The sequence below is a fragment of the Chamaea fasciata genome, unplaced genomic scaffold (genome assembly GCF_029207755.1).
Source record: "Chamaea fasciata isolate MVZ Bird 193981 ecotype frontalis unplaced genomic scaffold, bChaFas1.0.hap1 SCAF_7, whole genome shotgun sequence".
Lineage (NCBI taxonomy): Eukaryota > Metazoa > Chordata > Aves > Passeriformes > Sylviidae > Chamaea > Chamaea fasciata.
The window spans coordinates 61195675-61220902 of NW_027094092.1; the positions used below are offsets into that span (position 1 = coordinate 61195675).

General features: G+C 51.6%; 2 protein-coding genes across 3 annotated transcripts in view; one reads left to right on the top strand and one right to left on the bottom strand.

Annotated features, from left to right (window-relative positions):
* On the top strand, positions 1-19045 carry NEMF (nuclear export mediator factor). The gene is made up of 33 exons (XM_066189180.1): positions 1-149; positions 1185-1253; positions 1552-1654; positions 2901-3026; positions 3104-3252; positions 4114-4181; positions 4971-5057; positions 5788-5864; positions 6261-6331; positions 6428-6503; positions 7755-7817; positions 7934-8011; positions 8616-8824; positions 9710-9895; positions 10207-10270; positions 10687-10775; positions 11384-11487; positions 11843-11905; positions 12009-12121; positions 12488-12545; positions 12855-12913; positions 13370-13490; positions 13886-14186; positions 14711-14753; positions 14837-14886; positions 15338-15485; positions 15747-15824; positions 15906-16091; positions 16671-16703; positions 17347-17453; positions 17527-17570; positions 17669-17748; positions 18262-19045. The coding sequence occupies exons 1-33, from the start codon at positions 91-93 to the stop codon at positions 18337-18339; spliced, it is 3240 nt and encodes a 1079-aa protein (XP_066045277.1). The 5' UTR covers positions 1-90; the 3' UTR covers positions 18340-19045.
* The window catches only part of KLHDC2 (kelch domain containing 2), a 9851-nt gene continuing 3393 nt past the window's right edge, over positions 18771-25228 (bottom strand). For both annotated transcript variants that reach the window (XM_066189181.1, XM_066189182.1), the window contains exons 5-14: positions 24152-24267; positions 22948-23029; positions 22758-22841; positions 21769-21849; positions 21631-21689; positions 21360-21469; positions 20925-20997; positions 20383-20470; positions 20016-20068; positions 18771-19601 (exon numbers count right to left, since the gene is read on the bottom strand). In XM_066189181.1, the coding sequence (XP_066045278.1) occupies positions 19478-19601; positions 20016-20068; positions 20383-20470; positions 20925-20997; positions 21360-21469; positions 21631-21689; positions 21769-21849; positions 22758-22841; positions 22948-23029; positions 24152-24267 (870 nt within the window). In that variant the 3' untranslated portion in view covers positions 18771-19477. The remainder of the gene's footprint in view (positions 19602-20015; positions 20069-20382; positions 20471-20924; positions 20998-21359; positions 21470-21630; positions 21690-21768; positions 21850-22757; positions 22842-22947; positions 23030-24151; positions 24268-25228) is intronic.

Consider the following 25228-nt stretch of genomic DNA (forward strand, 5'->3'; position numbering starts at 1 on the left):
GCCGTGAGGGAGCGGGGTCGGCGCGGAGCCGGGATCGCGGAGCGGCCGCTGCCGGGATCCCTGCGGGGCTCGGCGGGCGGCGCCGGCGCCATGAAGTCCCGCTTCAGCACCGTCGATATCCGCGCGGTGCTCGCCGAGCTGCGGCAGAGGTACCGGCATTCCCCAGCCCGTGCGGTCCCGGGGAGCGGGGCCCGGCCCGGTGGGTCCTGGTCCTGCCCCGGGTCCTGGCCCCGGTTCTGGTTCTGTCCCCGCCGTGGTCCTGGCCCGGCCTCTCCCCCCAGTCTCAGGGCTGTGAGGGTTCTGCTCCTCCGTCGTGTCCTGCTCTCAGAGCTCTGCCCCTCAGCTCTGGCCGGGCTCTGCAGAGCCCCCTCAGCCCCTCTGCCGTCCCCTTCCACTGGCCCAGGCTGCTCCGAGCCCCGTCCAGCCTGGCCTTGGACACTTCCAGCGATCCAGGGGCAGCCATAGCTTCTCTGGGAATTCCAGCCCGGCCAGGAATTCCTTCCCAATCTCCCATCCATCCCTGCCCTGTTGCAGTGGGAAGCCATTCCCTGTGTCCTGTCCCTCCATCCCCTGTCCCCAGTCCCTCTCCAGCTCTCCTGGAGCCCCTTTAGGCCCTGCCAGGGGCTCTGAGCTCTCCCTGGAGCCTTCTCTTCCAGGCTGAACAATTCCCAGCTGGGAAACTCCTCCCATCCCTGCGGAGCTGTGCCACATTCCCGGTGTCCAGGGCGCTGTGCAAGTGGCAGAGTTCAGACCCCCAGACCAGTTCAGTGCCCGTACTGGGATTACTGGTGCCCTGTGCTGGCTCCAGAGGAGCTCCAGGATGACCAGTACATTTTACATCCCTGCATTTCTGCGTTATATCCATTAATATAAATCCCTCCAAATAATTTTCTCCCTTCTCTTAATTGCTGTGCCTCGAGAGCAGTTTCTCCATCTCTCCCTGGCTGTTGTTTCCAGCTCATCCCATTCATCTTCCTTTGCTGCCCTTTTTGGTTACCCCTTGGTAATTTATCCTGACTTGGTAATTTATCATAACTTGGTGATTTATATAACTTGGTAATTTATATAATTTGGTAATTGATCAAGACTTGCCCCTCTGTGTGCTTTAATTGCCCCTGGGGTTTTTTTCCAGCCAGCTGAGTTTTGGGGTTCTCCCAAACCATTCCTCGTTTTCCTTTTGGCAGCTTGTTGGGGATGAGGGTGAACAACGTTTATGATGTGGATAACAAGACCTATCTCATTCGCCTGCAGAAGTAAGAGCTTTAAATATCTCTGTTTAAAAATTCTTTAGAAATGCTGTGTGAAAATTAGATTATTTTTTTTTTAATTGCCTGCAGTGATTTCTGGCTCGTTTTCAGTGAAATTCTGCTGGATTTTGGTAAAATGGAGTAATTTTTACCCAAAGGAAATAGGATGTGGGGAGGGAAAGGCTCTGCAAACCAGTGGGGGGTGAGGTGGCTGCTCCTGTGCCTCGTGGCATCCCAGAATATCCTGATTTGGGAGGGATCCCCGGGGATTTTGGGGTGCAGCTCCTTTGTTTTGCCCCCCCAGGCCGGACTGCAAGGCCACGCTGCTGCTGGAATCCGGGATCCGCCTGCACCTCACCGAGTTTGAGTGGCCAAAGAACACGATGCCCTCCAGCTTTGCCATGAAGGTAAACCCACCAGGGCTTGGTGTTTTTGGTGAAATGTCTGGATGTCCAGGAGGAATGTTCATGTTCTGTCCTCGGAGGCAAGAAAATAGGGAAGGATTATCCTGGTGAATCCTGATCTGGCGGATCGGAGGACAAGGGAAGAGCAAATCTGGGCGTGGGCTCACATCACTGATGTTCAGTGCCTGAAACAGTGGATATTTCAATTTATAAAACTGCTCCTGATGTCCTGGATGTCTCTTCTGGACCTCCCAGACCTTCTGGAGTGTTGCTCCAGCAAAATCCTTTGTCATTCCAGTTGGATTGTGTGAATTTTTAGGCGCTGGGTGCAGCAGCCTGTGGTTCTCTGGTTCTCTGTTCAGTCTGCTCAGCTCTGGGGGTTCAAGCTTTTAGGTTGGGCTCCTGCAGGTGCATCCACAGGTAGATCCATGGGAATACAGCCTGGGATGACTCCCGTGGATCTATTCATCCTTTGGGTGCAGCCAGGAATGACTCAGCAGAGATTCCCTGGGGTGGCTTGCCACGGCAGAGATGGATGCAGGGATAATCCCAAAAGAAACTCTTAGAATTTGAACCAGCTGCTTCCTTGAGCTAAACAAACAGCATGGAAAAAATGTCTTCGTGTTAAAAATGTGGCTCAATTATATTTGTAATTACAAAAATGAAAGAGTTACCAATATTTTTTTTACTCCCGTGATATTTGAGTTAAATAGGAAGTGGTTGGTGCCACAGGGGGCTCCACAGCCAGGCCATTCCCAGATGTTTTCAGGTGTTTCCCAGACATTTTCCCCAGCCCTGTGATGCTGGGACAGGCTGCCTAGAATAGAGGCCAGACAGAGTTAAAGGATAGAGGTGGGTAATTATTGAAAAGCCTCCAAAGGCTCCACCTTAGCCAGTGCAGGAGTTGGCAGAGAGTACACCCAGGATGGATGACAGGCATGAGTTTTTTGGACAGACACAAGTTTGGTCTAATTTGCGTATCAGAGCCTAATTGCCCAATTCCACCTCCGTGTGATGAAGTCCCTTCCTCCAGCTTTGCCCCCCGGATGAATTCACTGTTGACATTTTTCGGGCCCTGAGGCAATCAGGCGTCCTCGAGTTCCTCTCCTGTCCTTGAGTTTCAGGCCTGGAGAGGAGCTGCCTGAACAAAGCAGGGGAGCAGTAGCCGACAGTTTTAGGGTTTCCCACTAAAGCAGCAGTGATTTGAGAGCTCTGGGAGCTCAGGCTGAGGCTCTTCCATGCCCCGCAGTGCCGGAAGCACCTGAAGACACGGCGCTTGGTGAGCGTCAGCCAGCTGGGCATCGACCGCATCGTGGACCTGCAGTTCGGCAGCGACGAGGCCGCCTACCACCTGATCGTGGAGCTCTATGACAGGGTGAGGGGGACCTCCAGCCCTGTCCCCAGGGCCAGGGGACACCGGGGGGGCCTCACCGAGCGTCCCTGTGCCCCCAGGGGAACGTCGTCCTCACCGACCACGAGTACCTGATCCTCAACATCCTGAGGTTCCGCACGGACGAGGCGGACGACGTCAGGTTTGCGGTGCGGGAGCGGTACCCGGTGGACAGTGCTAAAACTGCTGTGCCCCTGCCCACCTTGGACAGGTAACTTCACTCCCAGAGCTCAGAAGTTGTGAGGGTTTTATCTTTTCTGTTGTTAGAGCTCGGATTAAATGCTCAGGAGATGCAGCTTGAGTTTGGACTCGGATGTTTGTTAATTCTTAGCCATGTTACAGTCTCATAAGTTGTGAGTTCTAGCTAACAAGGTGAAAAGTGGCTCTGTCTCTTTCCAAGGTCTTTCAAGCACAAATTGTCCAATTATGAAATGACACCTAAATTGTTTTGACTTTTAACCCAATAACCAACCACCCCTGGCCCGCAATGAGGATTTTTCTACCCAATTACAAAACACCACCCAGACCCGTGGAGAAGAAGGTGAAAAAGAAGGACTCAGCCTTTGCTCTAAATCCTCCATCCTGCTTTATATGTATTACTATATTCTAAAACCTTAAACTCTTAAGTTTTGCACCCTGTGATATCACGCATTCTATCCAAAGCCCACACCCACAATCCCAGTGCTGTCACTCAATTTTGGGAGCCTTTTCCACGGCCTCAGGTCAATGCAGTGTTTCTTGGGGGTCAGTGCCTGTGGGCACAGAAAGCCTGGAATTCTCAGCTTCCAGGGTTCCAACAATAAATGGTGTATTTCCTGTGGGCAGTGCAAAAGCTCCTGTGCCTCTGCCAACCATGGGCAGGTAATTTCAATTTCAGAGCACATAAATTATATATTTCTTGTGATAAACCCAAATTTGTCAGAGCTGTGAAAATCTTTGGGTAGTTCCTCACCTAATCCAGGCTGGTTTTAATTTCATTTTTTTAAGGCTGGAAATGTTTTGCAGCTTCTAAGCAATGCAGTGTTGTTTTAAAACACCCTTTGGAACTGCAGCTCTCCATTTTCTCCTGCAGGTTAACTGAAATCATATCGAATGCACCCAAAGGGGAGCAGCTGAAGAGGGTTCTGAACCCACTCCTTCGTGAGTAGTGGGGCTTTGTTAGGGATGAAATGAGGTCACTCACTGTGGAAAATCTGAATAACTTATCACAGAATCCTGGGGTGCTTTGGACTGGGAGGAACTTTAAAGCTCATCTCATTCCACCCCTGCCACGGGCACGGACAGCTTCCACTAAGCCTTGGAAAACAGGGATTTATTGATTCCAGGGCATCTGCACAGAGCTGAGCCTGGCAGTGGCTCTGCTGGAGCTCTAGCTCAGGGCATTTTGCACCAAACACGAGCTGTGAGTGTAAAGTCAGGTTCTCCTGAGCGCAGAACCAAATTTGTCTTGTGTGAGGTCGGCAGAACAAGTTTGGTTTTCCTCCTGACTTGGTAACACTGCCCCAAGCAGAGAATTTCCAACTCACACCCAAGCATTACTTCCCCCATCTCTTAATTCTCTTTTTCATCACCCCTTTCTTTCTCTGCTCTGGCCTCCTAAATAATTGCTATTTAATAATAATATTGCTGTGTAATTGCTAATTATTGTCCCCCACTGATCCCAGTTTTGCTGCAATTTGGTGTTTCTGTTCCTGTCATGTAGGAGAGCTTGGCCTCACGTGGTTCTACTGATCCAATTAGCAGGCACAGCTGCTCCACTCCAAAATCCTCTCCGTTTTTTCCCTTTGTGGGAATTTTGGCTGTTTCCCAGCCCCTCCTCTTTACCCACCCATCCCTCCTGCCCCTTCCCTGATTTTTGCCACTTTTAAATGCAAGTTGTGAATATTTTCTACAGATTCACTCTTTCTTTTGGTTTTTTCTTTTTAACAGCTTATGGGGCCACTCTCATTGAGCACTGCCTTATAGAGGCTGGATTTTCTGGAGCTGTCAAAATAGATCAACATCTGGAAAATAAAGGTGTAGTATTTTAAAGGCTGGGCCACAAATATGGAGATTTTTATGTCTTTATAGTGTTTTGTTTTTTGTTTTTTGGTTTGTTTTTTTTTTTTCCCTAAAGAGATGAGTAAACCTCTGGTTCTGACTACGTGGTTTTATTTTTAATTTTTTTAGCTTGGGGACCAGGCTTGTTGACATTAAAACTCTTGATTTGTGCATAAATTGCAGATAAAATATCAGGTTGTTCCTATAGTCTAAATGGTTTTATGGTGAGACACCATGAGGTGAGTTCAAAGGGAGTTTGACAGGAAGAATTTACATCCAAGTCTTGATTTGTAGCAAACATTGGGGATTTGGTAAAGCAGCACCCTTACATTTATTGGGAAATTAAAGATTTGGGTCATAAAATCAGAAAATATTTTCCTGCAGTCTTATTTTCCTCGTGTGCTTTACACTTGCCGTAAATCCAGAGGGATTTTTCCTTCCTACTGCGTTGTGGTGCTGTAAAAAATAACTTCTCACAGCTTCTGGTTTATGCTTTGCCCCTGCAGCTTTAGTTTCATAAAGTGCTGCTATTTGTGGGGTCTTTTTTTTTCCTCCTGAAACTTGAATAATTAATGTGCTAAAAGCATCTGAATAGATTTTTATATTAAAAATTTCCCTGATGTAAACTTAGCCTCCTATTTCAAATGAGCAATGACTGCTGGAGTGAAGCACCAGGGCTGAAATATTCCTGCTGTTTTCTCTCCAGAAAACCTTGAGAAGGTTCTTTCAGCTCTAGAGAAAGCAGAAGAATACATGGCCCTCACTGACAACTTCAGTGGAAAGGTGGGTCTGGGGTGGGTTAGCAGTTGTTTGGAATTGCAGAGTTAAAGTGGCAAGCAGGAATTCCTCAGGGTGGGCAATTCCTGCTCTTCCCGGCTGTGGATTTGATTCCTGGCTGTCAGGTGGAATAAAAATTGCTTCTTCCCACAGGCTGGGCAGCAATTCAGTAATGCACAGGCAGAGTTTATAAATCCTGGGAGATTCACACTTGGGTTTTAATAAATTCTGCACACAAACTCTGCATTTATGGGATAGTCCTGAGGGTTGGAAGAAGTTCACTTCTTTCTCCAGAAGAAACTGGGAGTCAAGGCAAGCCAGTGGGTCAGGCACAGCTGGAATTATTTATTGCTGATCCCTAAACCTTTCCACGGACAAATGGTATTTTTTGGATTCTTTCAGGGTTACGTTATCCAGAAGAGGGAGAAAAAGCCAAGTCTGGAAGCAGATAAACCAGCAGAAGATATCTACACGTAAATATCTGAAGAGTGTTTCTTCCCTTTTCTTGCTACCAGCCTGCATAACAGAGATCAGTTTGCAGGTGATAATCTCCAATGTGTATTTTACAGATATGAGGAGTTTCATCCTTTCTTGTTTTCTCAACATTCAAAATGTCCCTACTTGGAATTTGACTCATTCAATAAGGTACAGTGCTTTTGCTGATGCTGCACTTGAGTGCTTGAGTTGAGTGCTGCCGCAAGGAGTAATTAAAACACGGTGCAGGGAGTGTTAATGAGAGCAGAGGAAGGGATGATTCAGTTTGTGGAGAAAAGGGCAGCTCAGACAGGATTTTAGGCTGCAGCTGGCCAGTGCTGGCTCCTGAGCTCAGCTCCTGGAGCGTGGAACCTGTGGTGGAGGTGGAATTTGCAGTCAGAGAATTCCAAATGTTTTGTTCTGGAGAGCTGGAATCTGAGCTGTGTCTGGAGTTTACACTTGTGACAGACATTTACACTTCTGTTACCGCTCTGAAAGCCTCGGGCTCTGATTTGGTGTTTGGACATTGTCCTTCCTGGTCCTGGACTCATTAACATCTGCAGTCATTCATTAACATCTGCAGTCATTCATTGCCTCTTGTTCCTGACCCTGATCTCCAGAATTCCCACTCCACGCTCCTGCCCTGCTTCCTGCCTGGATTTCTGTCATCCCCTTCACTCATCACAGAATCCCAGAATGGTTTGGGCTGGAAGGGACCTGAAATCCCATCCCATTCCCCCCCTGCCATGGCAGGGACACCTTCCACTGTCCCAGGCTGCTCTGAGCCCCATCGAACCTGGCCTTGGACACTTCCAGGGATCCAGGGGCAGCCACAAATCTCTGGGAATTCCATCCCAGCCCCTCCCCACCTTCCCAGGCAGGAATTCCTTCCCAATCTCCCATCCATCCCTGCCCTCTGGCAGTGGGAAGCCAGTCCCTGTGTCCTATCCCTCCATCCCTTGTCCCCAGTCCATCTGATGATTCCCAAACCTTCCTCATCTTGTGCTTTAAGCACAGCTGGAGCACCAGGAGCAGTTCTGGGACATTCTGGATCTTTGTGCTCGTTTGACTGACCCAGTGAAGCAGCAGGAATTCAGGGCAGACGAATCCGCCTTTGCAACCATTTCACCCAAACCAAAGCAGCTGCTTTGCCATCATTTCGTAGCCAAAAAAAAGCTGAGCCATTGCTTGGCCGCTTTTTTTCCTTCTGTGTTTGCAGTGAGACACAGCCCTGAATGTCCTGCTGGGCTCATCCCATGGGAAGGGAGATGGGAAAAGCTCCTGGAGGTTGTTTCAGTCACCTCTTTCAGTGCTTTGCAGCCCCTTCTCCACAGGGAGCCTCCTGTGCCTGCTCTGAGTCAGGCCAGATCCTCCAGAATTCTCCAGGATCTGGGGATTCTCCAACCCGGTTCTCTCCTGCAGGCCACAGATGAGTTCTACTCCAAGCTGGAGGGGCAGAAGATTGATCTGAAGGCCTTGCAGCAGGTGTGTGCTGATCCAGGGCCTGGGCTGCTGGCATGGCTCCCACATTTCCAGTGGTGATTCCCTGATGCCATTTGGATTTATATTTCTGGTTTTTTTGGCTGTTTTGTGTTTAAAAGGAAAAACAAGCCTTGAAGAAACTGGAAAACGTCCGGAAGGACCATGAGCACAGACTGGAAGCTCTCCAGCAGGCTCAGGTAAGACAGATTGTGGGTTTTAATTAAAAAAAAAAAAAAAAAGTATAATCACACTGCCATGGGATGGTTTGGTTGGGAGGGAGCTTCAATCCCATCCAGCTCCAGGAGCAGGGACACCTCCCACTGTCCCAGGTTGCTCCAAGCCCCATCCAGCCTGGCCTTGGACACTTCCAGGGATCCAGGGGCAGCCACAGCTTCTCTGGTCACCCTGTGCCAGGGTCTCCCCACCCTCCCAGCCAGAAATTCCTAATTCCCAATCTCCCATCCATCCCTGCCCTCTGGCAGTGGGAAGCCATTCCCCCTTGTCCTAACCCTACAGTTCCTGAGGTAGAGTGCACAGATTCCTACACCTCGTGTAGCCTCTTCAGGTCCTGGAATGTTGCTGTGAGGTCTCTACACAACCTCCTCTTCTCCAGCCCCAATTCCATGCCCCATCCTGGCCTGGAACACTTCCAGGGCTTGGCAGCACTGGAGCTGCCCGTTCTCCTGCGCCACCACTTCCACCCATCCCCAGATCCCCTCCCCACTCCCATTTCTTTAAGAAAGCCACTGCTGAGCGGGGTGCGTGTAGCTGCCGTGTCCCCAAGGTGCCCCTTTCCCTAAGGAAGCTGACCAGCTGAAGGGAGAGCTGATCGAGATGAACCTGGAGGTGGTGGACAGAGCCATCCGCGTGGTGAGGAGCGCCCTGGCCAACCAGATCGACTGGACCGAGATCGGCGCCATCGTCAAGGAGGCCCAGGCGCAGGGCGACCCCGTGGCCTCGGCCATCAAGGAGTTAAAGCTGCACACAAACCACATCACCATGCTGCTCAGGTGGGCGCCTGCGGGGGGAAACTCACACTGCAGCAGCAGCTTACGGGGTTAAAAAAAAACGAAACATCGGAAATAATCGCTTTTGCACCCGGGAGTTTCGGTGTAAAAGCTGGCGCGGGGCAAAGTGAAGCCGGGAAGATTTAGTCACCTTGTTTTCAGAAGGGAGGTGAGAGTAGAACTGCATGTCAGTTTAGAGAATGAACTTGTTTTCAGTCGGTTTCCTCGGATTGGAAAGACTGAAAGTACTCTTTATCTTCTGGAAAACAAGATACATGTGTGTGTGTGTATGTATATTTAAATATGTATATATTTTTAATATATATATATATCTACACACACATATAATAATATATATTTTTATAAATATTTATTTTATATATATATATAGTACTCTATCTACTGATAAAGTAGATAAAGATACTTTATATATATAATAACTGTATTTATATAATATTAATAAATAGTATAATATAAAACAATAATTCTATTTTAATAATAAAACATATATTTGTATATGTCTTTATATATATTTTTATATATATAGTATATATTTATATATATACTATATATATATTTTATATATACTATATATATATATATACTATATATATACTATAAAAATATATGTAGTGCTCTTTTATCTCCTGGAAATACTCTTTATCTTCTGTTTTTATTTTCTTTCCCCCCCCCTCTCAATTTTGGCGGACCCCAAGATCCGAAAAGGTTGGCACACGAAGCATTGCGGGGCTTTCAGTGAAAAGGGTTTAGAGGCTCCTTGGGCCAAGCTTCTGAGAGAATTAAATTAGAGAGCACATTGCACCAAGGATTAAAAATCAGCCAGTTCTCTCATCTTAATCTTGTGGTGGGGTCTTTAATCTTTTTTAGGAACCCCTATGTGCTCTCTGAAGAGGAAGAGGAGGAGGACGATGCCGATGGAGAGAAGGGAGAAACGGAAGAACCAAAGGGGAAAAAGAAAAAGAATAAAACCAAACAGTTGAAGAAACCTCAGAAAAACAAACCCTCATTGGTTGATGTTGATCTCAATCTGTCTGCCTATGCCAATGCCAAAAAGTAAGACTTTTCAGCAGGTGTGTGGTTTTGGAGGAGAAATTCCTCTGGGTGTGCAGTTGTTGGTGATAATTTTGCAGGGGAAAGGGTAAAAATCAGAGTTAAAAATGGAAACAGCAGCTAGTCCTGAGCTGTGGGATGGGAATTCCCCTGTGCAGGCCCAGTGGTGCAGAGCAGCTGCTCTGTGGCCGTCACACTGACTGAATTTGGAGTCCAGTTCTGCCCAAACAAAATGCAGAGGCCTGGGCTGAGTGGGGTGAGGATCCAGGAGTGGATCTGCTGGGATTTCAGTGCCAAACCCTCGCGGTTCACAGGTACTATGATCACAAAAGACACGCAGCCAAGAAAACTCAGAAGACAGTGGAAGCTGCAGAAAAGGTATTTTATTTTTTTTTTCCCTTGGATTTTAGAAGATGTTTGAAAGGAAAATCCTGACCTGGTCTGAGCAGCCCTAACAAAACATGAAAGGGGGAAAAACAATCAGCCAGGGTTGGTTTATTCTTGACATTTTGGGCTCAGTGGAGGATTGCAGATCCCTGATGGATCCTCCTTCTCCACCAGCAGCATTGGGAATACCCAGAGCAGGTGGAGATACTGACAGACCAGAACTTAGGATGGAAAATCAGTGGAAATCCTTCCAAAATCCAAGAGCTGGTTATTTCAGCTCTCCAGGGTGGGCTTTGAAGATCACGGCTGTGCTCAAGTCCAGAGCCATTTCCTACCAACTTTCCCAGAGTTCAGGCAGGAATTTTGGGATTCCTGCTGCCTGGTGACACTGCTTTCTCTCCACGCAGGCTTTTAAATCCGCTGAGAAGAAGACCAAGCAAACCCTGAGGGAAGTTCAGACAGTCACCACCATCCAGAAAGCCAGGAAGGTCTACTGGCAAGTACAGCTCCAGCACCCTTCTCTCCTGTCCCGTGTCAGGACGGGTTTTCCCTGGTTTGGCAGTGCAGTCGTTCAGGATTTCTGAGCACTGCACTTTGCCTGGAGTCTCCTTAAAAGTGCTGCTCCGAGTCAGAGAATCCCAGAATGGTTCCCAGGGGTGGCAGCTGTGGCTGCCACGTCCCTGGAAGTGTCCAAGGCCAGCTTGGAGCGTCCTGGGACAGTGGAAGGTGGGACTGGCTGATCTTTACGGTCCCTTCCAACCCAAACCATTCTGGGCTTCTGTGCTTTAACAAAACCAATGAAACAAAACCTCAGAGCTTTTAATCGCCCTAATGACTGAACCATTAAAATGGAAATAAATAGGAGGACTGTGGTGATGGTGCTTCTTGTTCCATCTCCAGATCTCACGGCCTGTGGTGCTATAGTTGTTCCCGTGCCTTGTTTTTATCTCCCAGGCCTGTGGGTGGAAGTAAAAAATGTTTTCAGTGTCATCAGTTGCGGATGCTGAGATGGATAATCCCGAGTTTGGTATCAAGAACCACCTTGTGCAATGTCCTGTTAGTTCCAGGTGTTTCTCACACGGTGGGTTTGCTGGAATTTGGCAGGTTTGAGAAGTTCCTGTGGTTCATCAGCTCTGAGAATTACCTGGTCATTGCTGGCAGGGACCAGCAGCAGAACGAGCTGATCGTGAAGCGCTACCTCCGACCTGGTGAGTCCATGGAGGGGCTGGGGGGGGTTTTCCTCCTCTTCCCCAGTTCTGGGAATGTCCAGGAGTGACGTGGGAAGGTCTCTCTGCTTTGTCCTTGAGCTGGGCCCTGGACCAAAGGGAATTTCGGTGGTAGGAATTTCGGCAGTGGGAGTTCCCCGTAGCCATGGGGTGAGAGCAGCTTGGATGGGCTTCCCTCAGGAGGAGAAGCTGATTCTCCCCGGGACAAGGATGGGCTCAAAGGCTTCAGTGTCCCCACCCTGCCCCTTGCAGCCCCACCAGGCATTCCCATCTAAAGCCAGAGACTTCCCCTGGCTCCAGGGCTGTGTGGCTCTGACTGAAGTCTCCCGTTTCCCAGGCGACATCTACGTGCACGCCGACCTGCACGGAGCCACCAGCTGCGTCATCAAGAACCCCTCAGGTACCCTGGGGACAGGAGCTGGCAGTGGCCTGGGGATCCATCCTTCCTGGGAAGCTGCCAGGCTGGATTAGGGCGGGGTTTAATGGGTGCTGGGTGTTCCCAGGTGAGCCCATCCCACCACGGACGCTGACGGAGGCGGGGACCATGGCCCTGTGCTACAGCGCCGCCTGGGACGCCCGGGTGGTCACCAGTGCCTGGTGGGTCTCCCACAGCCAGGTGAGCACTGCAGGCAGGAGCTTGGCAGCCACAGCATCCCGGGGGACGGGGATGTGACCACAGACACTTTGTGGATCGAGCTTCTGCCTAAGAGGCGCGGTGGTTTTATTCCCCGAGCGCCGCTGAGCACGTCCCGGGTTTATTTCCGGAGTTCCTCACCCAGGACTCCTAAAACACGGATTGAAACATCCCTTAGGAAAAAATCCCTGCAGAGGAGAGGAAGAACCCCTCGGATATGGAATGCTGCAGAGCTGTTCTCGGGAGTTCAGCTCGTGTTGAGCCAGTGTTCCTCTTGGTGCTGTTGTCACCTGATGCTGGCCTCCTGTCACGGAGGTTTTTTGACAGTTCATCGTGGTTTTCTTTTAGGTTTCTAAAACTGCCCCCACGGGAGAATATCTCACCACCGGGAGCTTCATGATCCGAGGTGAGGCGCAAGGGGACAGTGGGAATGGGATGTTTTCCCAGAGGCTGTCCTGTCAGCGGCAGCAGATCCCAGAAATCTGCTGGGAATGGCTTAGTCTGAGCGTCAGGCAGCTGCCGCAGCATTTTGAGCTGAGCCCTGGGCAGAAGTTCATTAGCTCTGCTGCTTTTGATATCTCCTGTTCTCATCCCAGGGATAAAATAAGCCCCAGTGTAATTTTTTGGTAGCCTAAAGCCTCTCATAAAAACGGATTTTGGAATTTGGCAGCATGGCTGCTAAACCTCCTCATGAGACTCTCCCTTTGTTTTTCAGGGAAAAAGAATTTCCTTCCACCTTCCTATCTGATGATGGGCTTCAGCTTCTTGTTTAAGGTACAGCTTTTCTCATGCAGCTCCTGCTGGCTTTTGTAATTTGCTTTGAGCTGCAGGAGGCTGATTTTCTGCCTCCTGCTTATCAGCATATTCCCAATTACTTCTTTTCCCACTGGGACAAATCCCATAAAAGGCTTCTTGCAGATAATGGCTCTGCTTTCATTTCCATCTGAGCCCAAGTGTGCACTGTCTGCATTTCAAACAGACTCTGCACCTTGCTGCCTCTGCCAGGGGTTGTTGTCCCAGCTCTGTTTGGAGCCTGGAAATGTTCAGGGAATCTGGGAGTGCAGCTCTGTGTGTGTGCGTCACCCTGACTTCCTGAGGTTGGCACGCTTGGCTCTGCTTTAATTCTCTCGCCTTTTGATGGCAAAAAGTGTTAAAAAGGGAAGGAAAGAAAGCTGGGTGAGGTGGTGTGTGAACACCAGCAGGCCTGACACGGAGGCTGCTGGTTTTTAGGTGGATGAGAGCTGTGTGTGGAGACACCGGGAGGAGAGGAAGGTCAAAGTCCAGGACGAGGATCTGGACACGGTTTCCAGCAGTGCCAGTGAGCTGGTGGCTGAGGACGTGGAGCTTTTAGGTACAGAGGGAAGGGGCTGGGTGCTGTGGGTGCTGCTGGGGGGGATCCTTCAGGAGCTGGCTGATCCCAGGGCTTGGATCACTGATAGGACACAGGGAATGGTTTCACACTGCCGGAGGGCAGGGATGGATGGGAGATTGGGATGGAATTCCTGGCTGGGAGGGTGGGGAGGGGCTGGGATGGAATTCCCAGAGCAGCTGTGGCTGTCCCTGGATCCCTAGCAGTGTCCAAGGCCAGGCTGGATGGGGTTTGGAGCAGCCTGGGACAGTGGAAGGTGTCCCTGCCATGGCAGGGGGTGGAATGGGATGGGATTTAATGTCCCTTCCAACCCCAAACCATCCTGGGATCATGGCTCACTTTGGTGTTTCTGTGTTTTCCTGCCCTGGGTGGCCCAGATGGAGGAGACAGCAGCAGTGAGGAGGAAAAAGCCGAGGGTGAGGAAGCTCCAGAGGGTGAGGAAGCTCCGGAGGATGTGGAAGCTCCAGAGGATGTGGAAGCCCCAGCTGAGAATCCCCACGAGGAGGGTGTTGCTGAGCTGGAGCAGGGAGGAGGGAACACTCCTGCTCCAGAGGCTGACTCCGAGGAGGACGATGGAGAATCTGAGGAGGAACATGCAGAGCCCGAGAGGGAAGCGAAGGAGGAAGAGGTGAATTACCCAGACACCACAATCGACCTGTCGCACCTTCACTCCCAGAGGTGAGAGAAGCAGCAGCTGGGGGCACCTGAGGGGCTCCTAAAACCCTGCCAGGACAAGGCTGGGATGTGTTGCTGTCCCTCCTTTCCATGCTCAGCAGTGGGAATGCTGCCTCATTGTCCTCTCAGACGCCTGAGAGACAGCCCTGAGCTGCCTCTGCTGTGCCAGGCTGCGGCAGAGCAGCTGCTCTCTGAGCCGTGGGATGAGCTCCTCTCCCTGTTGATCCTGGAAGTGGGAGCCCTTCGAGGGTGCAGGGAGCAGGGCCTGCGTGGCTGCTCGTGGGGTTTTGTGCCAGGGAAGCTGCACTTTGGGGCTCCCTCAGTGCCCCAGTTTGTGTGTCAGAGGAGCTGGCAGAGAGCTGAGGTCGTTTTCTGCGGTGACTCCCAGTATTCTGCCTTTTCCAGTCGCCAGAGCTGGGATTGCCTCTCTTCAAAGCAGAAAGTTCCAGCAAAGCTGCCCAAGTTTGGTGTGTGCACAGGGAGCTGCCCTACATCTGCTGATGAGCTCCTTTTCCATCTCCCCACAGATCCCTGCAGAAAATCAGCCCCAAAGAGGAAGAGCCCACCTTGGTAAGGTCCCAGCTGGGCTGGGTGGCCCAGAGCGGTGGGAGCTGCTGGGCAGGACCTGCCCTGAACTGCCTTTCCCTCCTCAGAGTGACAGCAGGGCCCAGGGCCGCAGGCACCTCTCTGCCAAGGAGAGGAGGTGAGGGCCAGGGGGTGTTCCAGGGAATCCCAGGATGGGTTGGGGTGGAGGGGGCCTTAAACCCCATCCCATTGCACCCCTGCCGTGGGCAGGGACACTTTCCAGCATCCCAGATTGCTCCAAGCCCATCCAGCCTGGCCTTGGACGCTTCCAGGGGCAGCCACAGCTGCTCTGGGCTGTGCCTCCTCCCCATTCCCTCCCCTTGTCCTGGGCACAGGCACCTCTGTCCCCATCGGCCATCCTGCATTTCCAGGGTGAGGTGCTGCTCCTGTCCTTTGGGAATGCTGGCTGGGAAACAGTTTTACTCCTGGGCTGGGGAGGTTTTTCTGAGGAGAGGCTGTTTCCAGTGTCCCTCAATCCCTGTGGCAGGGAAGCAGGGTGGGATTGCTGTCAGGAGAGCGGCAGCCTCTCTCATCACAACAAACGGGGATGCTGTGATTGTTCTCCTTAGAGAAATGAAGAAAAAGAAGCAGCAGAACAACTCTGAGAACTCGGAGCTGTCTGAGGAGAAGCAGAAGGAGGCAGAGACCCAACCTGCAGCTGCTCCCAACAGCCACAAGGCTGCCCCAGTCCCACAGCCCATCAAACGGGGCCAGAAGGTGGGCAGGGAGCAGGGGGACCCTGGGCTGAGCTGTTGGCATGGAAATCTGGACAGAAATCCCAGAATTCCCAGATCTCCGTGGTGGTTTTAGGATGATGCTGGTGGGGGGTTAGCACAGAGCTCACTGGGTTGCTGGTGAGCTGCTCTGAAAGAGTTTGGGACGCTGGGAAGGAAGGAAGGAACACGTGGGGTCAGCATCTGCGCCTGCAGAACTCTGCTGGAAGTTCATTTCTGAGGCTGCTGGTGTTTCCTCCTGCAGAGTAAAATGAAGAAGATGAAGGAGAAGTACAGGGACCAGGACGAGGAGGACCGGGAGCTCATCATGAAGCTGCTGGGGGTGAGGGGGCAGCTGTGCCTTCCCCGTGGTGGCTGCGGTGGCTCCAGTCACCAGCCCTGACCCCCCCCCGTGTCACCCCAGTCTGCAGGCTCCAACAGGGAGGACAAAGGGAAAAAAGGGAAGAAGGGGAAGACAAAAGAAGAGGCGGCAAAGAAGCAACAGCAGAAAACCAAACCCCAGCGTCGGGGAGGGGGCAAGGAGCCGCTCCCAGCAGGAATTCTGCACGAGGCACAGGAGCCAGGCCTGGAGGAGCTGCAGGAGGAGAAGGTGAGGAGTGGGACGGGAAGGTGAGGAACAGGGTGAGAAGGTGAGCAGCTCTCTGTCCGTGTGTCTGTCCTTTGCTGGGGCTCTATGTAGCTCTCCCACCCAGAGGCTGAGCAGCTCCCCGTGGATTTTGGGCACTGTGTAGAGCTCTGTGTCTGTTACCGGGGCTCAGGGAGCCCACTGGATTCCCAGAGCAGCCCAAAGGCCTGCAGCAATCCCTGTGCTCCTCCTGTTCCCAGCAGAGCCAGAACTGGGGCTCGGAGCAGCGCTGAGGATCCCGTTGATCCAACACCTCCCCCTCAGCCAGCGGAACTGAGCTCCCAGCCCTGGAGTTGGCCTTTGCCATCTCTGAGCTCCATCTCCCTCCTCCCAGCTCGGCGTGTGCCAGGCAAATCAGAGGTTGGGAAGAAGCACTCCACCCTCCCACCCAGGGCAGAGTGCTGCTCTTACCTGGCTTGTGCAATGAGTTCAGTTCTCTGCAAGGACGGGGCCTCCTGATGAAAGGATTTCCTGGGGAGGAGGAAGCAGCAGCTCTCTGGTTCCTGCAGCCCTGATGTGTTTGTTCTCTGTCTGTGTGTGCAGGAGGAGCAGGACCAGGAGCAGCCAGGACTGGAGGTAAATAAACGCTCGCTTGTGTGTTTGTGTGAGGTTGTGCTGTGTTCCTGCTGGCACTGGGGCATGTGGGAGCCTTCCAGGCCTGTTTGAACTCACCTTCATTTGTATTTTTAATTGTAGTTTTTAAAAATTCACCTCCTTTTCTGCCTGCCCTGCTCATCTCCACATCCACAATAAACCCGGAGCTGGCTCCATGCATGTTTGTTGTCGGTTTTTGCCTTGGTGGCTCTGGGCTGGAGGATGACACAGCCAGCAGGGCAGGTTCTTCTTTAGTTCAGAAGTTTATTTACATATAAAATTGCTCCAAACTTTCCTGTAATTCCTTCTGTGTAATTACAGGCTGTGGGTGTTGCCCGGGGCTGGGAATTAGGGAATTCCTCTGAATTCCCTAATGGAGGATAACGGTGTCTGCTGGGGGAAGCTTTGGGTGACCCTCTAACTCCATTGGGGGGCCCCAAACCAAGACCCAGCGAAGGATGTGATTTTAGCGACAAAACACGAATCCTGCCTTGGCAATTCCATGTCACTGAAGTGCTCATGGAGCCACGGAATGGTTTGGGTTGGAAGGGACCTCAGGGGGCTGCCTGTTCCCACCTCCTGCCCCCGTGGCTCCAGGGAGGGCTGAGCTCTTTTTGTCTCCCAGGACAGCGAGGCCCTGCTGGACTCCCTGACTGGGCAGCCCCACCCCGAGGACATCCTGCTCTTTGCTGTCCCCATCTGTGCTCCCTACACAGCCATGACCAACTACAAGTGAGTGGCAGCACCTTCTTGGGAGGGGACGTGCTGAGCTCGTTTCATTTACACAAACCTTTCCTCCGGGCAGGTATAAAGTCAAGCTCACCCCGGGCACCCAGAAGAAGGGCAAAGGTACGGTGTGAGAGCCCTGAACCCTTCCCTGTGCTCTGCCTGCTGAAGCCAGTGTAGTTTTCCAAGCTGCTTCAGTCTCCCCTGTGTTTTTTTCCCAGCTGCCAAGATCGCCTTGCACAATTTCATGCAGTCCAAAGAAGCCAGCGCACGAGAGAAGGATCTGTTCCGCAGCGTCAAGGTGAGGATTCCCCGCACCGCCTCCTGTGCGAAGCAGCAGCAAAACGGCCAGCAGTGCCTTCCGGGGAGGAAACGCTGCCAAAACTGAGTCCTGCTGGGGTTTGTTTCGTCAGTACTCCTGGGGAAGATCAGAGTCCCGCAGTGGTTTGGGCTGGGAAGGATCCTATCCATGGGCAGGGCCACCTTCCACTCCCCCAGGCTGCTCCAAGCCCTGATGTCCAGCCTGGCCTGGAACACTTCCCAGCTGCTCTGGGAAAAGGACCATGAGGAACTGAGCCTCGGTGGCAGCACTGGGCCCTTCGTTTCTGCATTGTGTCCCTCGTCTGACAAAAGCAGCATCTTCCAAGAAACCCTCTGGGCTTGGGATGGGAATTCCTGGAGCAGGGGCTTGCACTGGGAGTTGAGGTTGGAGCTGTCCTGTGCCCCTCTCTCCCAGCCAGCTGCTCAAGGGATCATCCCAGTGCTCCAGACTTTCCCTGCTGTGGGTCACTTTGTCCTCTTCCATGTTTCCTAGGACACGGATTTGTCGAGAAATATTCCTGGGAAGGTGAAAGTGTCTGCACCTCACCTCCAGAACATGAAGAAGAAGTGATTCCAGCCAGGGCTGGGACAGACAGACACAGACCCACGACCAGGACTGAATTCCGACACCCAGGACCTGCACTCCTGGTGCTTTAGCTGGACTCTTGAGACAAATTGCAGATAAACATGGAAGTAAATTGCTGCCATTTGGTCAGGAATGTCCTTCCCTGCTGCTGCTTCTGTGCTCGAGGGCTCCTTCCCCACACTGGGCAAAGGCTCTGGAATTTGGGGCAGGAAAACTCCGGGCTGTTCAGTTCCAGAGAGAACGCTTCCTTTGGGAAGGTGCAATCGTGTTTCCCCCCAAACATTCCCTGGCTGTGGAGAGAGGGAAGGTGCAGGCCCAGATTCCCCCCAGCCCAGCTGTGCCTGTGGAGGGGAGGAAGAGCAGGGCTGGGGGGCAGGAGGAGCCCCTGGGGTATCTCAGGAATTACAGCACAGGAATTCTTCTACAAGTCAACGGTTTTAATTGGTTTTTGAAGACAGCTTAGAACACGATTTTCCCCTCCCTTTCCCCACAGCAGCACGGCCTGGCCCTGTCCCTGTCCCTGCAGCCAGGGGACATCCCTGGGGCTGCTCCAGGTGCAGGGGAGCACAAGCGCTCTCAGTGACACAGGGCAGAATATCTGCTACCTAAGGTTCACAATTGAAGTTCCACAACATAAAAACTCCAAAAAAAAAGAAAAACAAACCCCCCAAAACCAACCCCCAAACTACAGCCAAGCAGAGAGTAGTGGCGCTTTAACATCTCAAGGTTTTCACGACAGTTTTCTCGACCGACAACGCGACAACTTCCACATCCTGCTTCTAACTTCCAGATCCCGCTTCTCTGACCTTAAGCAGCTGTGGCAAGAGGTGAAGCTGTGGCCTGAACGCCACCAAAGCCACACTCCAGAGCCGCGGTGTGCTCAGCATTCCCTGTCCCCAGGGACATCCCCCGCTCTCACCCCCTCGGGGCGCAGCCCTGCTCGCGGCGGCGGTGGCGGCTTAAGCTCAGGCTCGTCTCCTCTGGCATTCAATACATTTATTGGAACGTCTCACACACAAAGAGGTTCTCTCTAGGCCATTCACATGCACGGGAGGGCGAGAAAGAAGCGACTACCTACACACAGAGGGGTGAGCACACACCTTTCAGGTGCCCCGGGAGGGGCTCAGGAGCCCGAGGTGTTGTTGCTGCCGAAGCGCTGGTTCACGCTGTGCAGCAGGTGCTTGGGCAGGCAGTGCCACGAGCTGGCCAACATCTCCTTGAAGCAAATCACAGCCTCGAGGCACAGCCTGCAACACGGGGCTGCTGTCAGCAGGGAGGAGGCTGCACACGGAGAGCTGCTGCTTGTGCCAGGGGTGCTGAGGGGAATCCTCCGTCCTCAGCCCTGGCTGCGGCTCTGGCGGCGTTTGGCGGAGGTGGGAATGTTCTCCAGTGTTTTAGGGACAGGAGGAGGTCTAATGGTAACCCTGCGCCGCTTGTCTTAGGATCCCAGGAGGGTTTGGGTTGGAAGGAACTTAAATCCCATCGTGTTCCACCCTTTCTCCATGGGCAGGGACACCTTCCACCATCCCAGAGTGCTCCAAGGTGTGTCCATCCTGGCCTGGGACACTTGCAGGGATCCAGGAGTCTCCCCACCCTCCCAGGAATTTCCTGCCACCTAAGCTGGGACACGACAGTTCCCTGCTGAAGTGCTGCTCTCTTACCTTACAAGAGATCTTGGTTGTAGGGAGAACACAAGGATTTCGTTACTGTGAGCCTGGAGGGTGGGAGAGAGACACAGAGAATTGGTTCTGTGGGTGCTCAGCAGGGGCCAAAGCACAGCCATGGAATCAGGGAATCCCAGAACGGCTTGGCTTGGAAGGAGCTTAAAGCTCATCCCACTGCAAACGTGCCCTGGGCAGGGAGACTGGAGGAAGCCTTGAGGTTTCCAAGCCTTGAGGCATCTGCACCGACAGGAGCAAAGCCTTTCCCCCTCAGGCTTTGCACTGTTGTGATCCCCAGGAGCTGAGGACGCTGGAGTGATCCAGCACTGCAGATCCCACGGGAAAGGCAAGCTCAAAAGCAACTCACAGCTTTGGAATGGGCCAGAAGGTTGTTGGCACAGCCGCCAAAGATGATCACCTCGCCCTCCTCGCTGGCACAGGCCGTGTGCCACAGCCTGGGAACAGAAAGCAGCATTGCATTAACCCCAAATCCCAGCGCTGGGGGAAGAGCCCTCCTCGTGCCAGCCAGGCCAAGGGCAGAAAACCAGGAGACACCAGTGCTTTAACTCCTGAACCTGGCCCAGATCACTTCCCAAACCAGAGAGAGGAACACTCGTGTTTCTGGGCTTTAAACTGCAGGTCACCAACTCCCATTTCCTCAGCAGGACGCCAAGAACAGCCCCGGGTGTCCACAGGAGGACCTAAACCCCAAGGTCAAGCCCTAAACCCTGAGGTCAAACCCTGAATTCTGTGTTTCCTGCTGTGTCACACTCTGCCTGCCCTGTGTGGCCCTCCCCCAGAATTCTGGGAGCACACAACAACCTGCACCTCTGGGACACGTGGGAAAGGAGAGCTGTGAGGAGGAACCACCCCTTTTGTACCCAGTTTCCAGGGAATTCTCTGCCATACCTTGGTTTTTCAGAGTAGTTGTGCTCAAACTGTACCCACTCGTTCTTGCTGATACAATAAATCCAGGCATCACCTGAAAACAAGCAAAATCCCAGATAAAACCAGCATTCTGTCAGTTCAAATACATCCCGTTTCTGCTCTTAGAGAAATATTTTAGGAAAAACCTTCTAAAACACTGGCTGCTGTTTGACAACAGGTGTTCAACGTAACAGAGATTTAAGGTGGAGAATCGTAAAGCCGTCCCTAATTGCAATTTGCACGTTTAGACACATTTTTAGAGCAGGTGGAACCGCTGGAAGTTCTGGTGTCGCCACCGCCCTCAGCAACTCCTGCTCCGTGGAACGAGGAGCTGGAGCACAAGGGAGGAATTCAGAAGGAATTCAAGGCAAGCTCCAGAGCACGAAGGCACCAGCGAATCCCTTTGGAATGACTTACTCAGGGGCTGCTTGTCCGTGGTGAATCCCCCAAAGAGGAAGAGGTGATCCGAGGAAATGGGCGTTAAGGAATGCCACGACCGGCCCACGGGGCAGACGCCTTGGGTGAGTCTGGAGGGCAATAAAAACACCCCAAATCACCAGCAGGGACAGCAAAACCCTGCTGCTCTCTCCTGCTCTGGTGATTCCTCAGGTATCTGCAGGACACTGCAGCCACCCAAGGACAGCTTTAATTTCTTTAGGCGCACGGAATTTCATGCCTGAGCACGCACATTTCGTTCCACTCCCACGTGTCCAGGTTCAGGTAGTAGAAGTCGTTCATCCTGGACTCCTGAAACACAGCAGAGCGTGGCTCAAACCTCCTGCTGAGCTTTGGGTTGAAGCAGAGATTAAAATTGAGCTGGGCTTACCCTGTATCTGCCTCCAAAGACGTAACCCCTGTTCCCAAGCGTGGCACAGGCGTGAGCGGCTCGAGGGGACGGCGTCTTCCCCTGGGGAAGGGACAGGGACAGCACACATCAGGCACCAGGGGACAACAGAGCTCAGCTCAGCTCAAGATTTAAAGCCAGCAAGGAACGGAGTGAAAATAAAAAAAAAAAACAAAAAAAAAACCCAAAAAACACAGCCAGTAGATCATCCTGTGTGTGCAGGTTTGGTTCTTTTGATGGATGGAAGATCAGAGAACTCGTTAAAACGGGGTTTGTTTTTTCCCTCCTGAAGTGTGTAAATTTTGGTTTTAGCACAGGGGGCAGCCACAGGAGACAGACTGGAAAGGAGACAGGGACATAATAAATCCTTATGTTCATAAATCTGCCCAAGGCCAGGTTGGACAGGGCTTGGAGCAGCCTGGGATAGTGGAAGGTGTCCCTGCCTGGGTGAGTTTTAAGTTTTAAGCACTCTGGGATCCCATTAAACACCATTTTTCTTGACTTTCTGAACTACCTGAGACCTGCCTGAAGTAACCAGAGCAATTCTTTGGCAATCTGGAGTTCCTTGTCTCACATTTCCCTTCCTCCAACCCTGGTGGCATCACCAGCCCATTTCCCTGTTCCTGAACACTCCTGGGACACTCCAAATGCGTGGATTTGCAATTAGCGGTGTTTAATCGCCTCCTGACCACAAGTGAGCACCCCAGGGCCAGGTACCAACCCTGCCCTGGCAGCGAGGGTGACAGCAAAGCACACATCTCCCGTCCTGAGCACAAGGCAGCTGAAGCATCAACCAAAGAAAGAGCCGGGAAAAACTGAAGCCAGATCAACATAAAAGGCAAATTTCCTCTTTTTGCAGAGTGGATCTGTCTAAATGAATGGTTTCAATTCAGTGGAAATGCCTCCAAGAACGCTCCTAACTAACATCACTGAGCTGTGATTTCATTAACTGAGAGCAAACCGTTAATTACCGTGGTTATGGGCTGGCTCCAAGTGAAAGTTTCAAGGTCCAGAACGTGCACGTGGTCATTCCACCCTCTAGGAAGACCTGAATTCTTAAAAAAAAAACCCCAACCCCAAACATAAAGAAGCAGTAAGTTTTAACAAGCACTGATTAAATATTAAAAGTCGGAACAGAAACGGCTCCCCGGGGTTCCTTACCCAAAAGGAGGTTTCATCGAACTCGAACGTTCCGCGTTGTTTCCCTTCAGGAAAATAGCCATAGCCTCCAAAAAAGATCAGCCTGGAGGAGAACAAAGAGCTGTGAGAAATTCTGTCACACCTGCTATTATAAATAAAAATACATAAATATGGGTAAAGGTAAAGATATAAAGGCTGTGCTCAGAAAAGCAGGGCAGCTCCTTTGGTTTTCCAGGTGTGGGGCTCTGTTTGTTGCCTCATGCATCTTCCCACCCACACTAAATCCCTCTGGAGCTGTTTCCAGCCTCAGGCTCCCCAAGTTTTGCTCCACTTCCAAGTCCACGAAGCTGTCAGGGTGTGCAGCCTGGTCACTGCACTTTGGCCTTTGCCACGCTGTTCTCCTGGAGTTTAAATGGGAATTAACTCCCCAAGTTTTTATCTCTGGGGTTTTTAGCCTGTATTAGGGAACTGGCATGGCTTTGCCAGAAATTCCTGCAGGATTATGGAGTGACAGAAAAGAAATAAATATTGCAGCACCTAATTACCACCCACAACTGCAGGGATTGACATCTCACCTGATCCTGGCAGGTGTGGGAACGAGGAGCTCCCTCCCCACACCGAGGGCCTGGAAAAGCAGCACTGTGGGCAATTCCACAGAACCACAGAGTATATCCCAGGCTGGAAGGGACACACCAGGATCTCCCCACCTTCCCTGAGTGTCTGCAGCAAATCCCACAGCAAATATCCCAGCTGGGAGCTCTCTCCATGGAGTGGCCAAAGCAGCACAAGAGCGAAACTCCAAAATCATGGAATGGTTTGGGTGGGAAGGGACCTTAAATCCCATCCAGTGCCACTCCTGCCACGGGCAGGGACAGTTTCTACTGTCCCAGGGTGCTCCAAACCCCATCCAGCCTGGGGATCCAGGGGCAGCCACAGCTTCTCTGGAAAACCTCAGGGCTTCCCCACCCTCCCAGCCAGGAATTCCTTCCCAATCTCCCACCCAAATCTCCCCTTTCCCAATTTGAAGCCATTCCCTGTGTCCTGTCCCTCCATCCCTTGTCCCCAGTCCCTCTCCAGCTCTCCTGGAGCCCCCTTAGGTACCCTCACCTCTCCCTGGAGCCTTCTCCTCTCCAGGGGAACATTCCCAGCCAGCCCCGTGGTGACAGCAGGGAGGAGGGAGAGGAGGGAGAAGCCAAGAGGAGCAGAGCCCTCCCTGGGGCCTCACCTGTTCCTGTGCACCCACACCCCCAGCTTGTCCTTGGACGAGGGGGGCAGCCCCTGGCACTCCACTCTCACCCACTGCAGCACCTTGTCCGTGCACCTGGCGTTCAACATGTAGAACTGGGGAAGTAAAGAGATTTCTTGAACTCACACCGTCAGCCCGAAGCCAAGGTCTGCTGTTAAAACAGCAACTTTAAATTGATGCGTGTTGGTACAGAAACAGTGATAAAGGGGAAGCTCTTTTCCTAGCTGAAAAGCAGAGCACTGAGAGTATCTGGGACCAAATATGGATTCACAAATCCGGACCTTTCTGCGGACTCAAACACCTTTCACACCACTCACAGGGTTACGGACACGGAGCTTCCAAAAGCTGTTGTGGGTTACAATGAAGGTGTGCACAGAGTACAATTGTCTTACAACTAAAAACTTGTTAAGAAGTTTACAAAGTGACATTGTTTACAGTATTATCCCTTCTCTGCATTTATACTGAGGAAGAGAAGGGGGAATACTGTAAAAAGTATTTCTTTATATATCTGCAGGAAGAGAACCAGCTGCTGCACTTACACACAAGAACTGCAGTGTAAGAATGCCACAGCAGGAAGGGAAGACATCACACCTTACAAATGAGGTCTGGTTCATTCAAACTGTCTGCAAAAAGTCCTTCAAACTCCTTCTTGTTGATATTTACAAATGAAATACATGATCTGATATTTAAATATATCAACTACACATTTAGATAGACCAAAACTATTGAATGTAAGCCGCACTGCCAGATTATCAGAAAAATACCATTAATTAATTCTGTTTGAAGGGGTGGTGTTTGACCAGTGATCTCGGAGGACTTTTCCAACCTAAATGATTTTGGGATCCTGGGATTACCACAGAGAAACCCTTCAAGATCAGTTTCCCAGATCAGTTCCTGATATCATCCAGGCAGCTCTGGCAATTCCCATCTTTTAAAACCAGCCAGCTCAGAGGCAGGGATAGACACAATCCAGCTGCTCAGGGGGAATTGCACAAGGCCAGAGTGATGCCAGCTCTGCAGGGCTGGGAAGTTCCCAGGGCACAATCCCCACGGGAA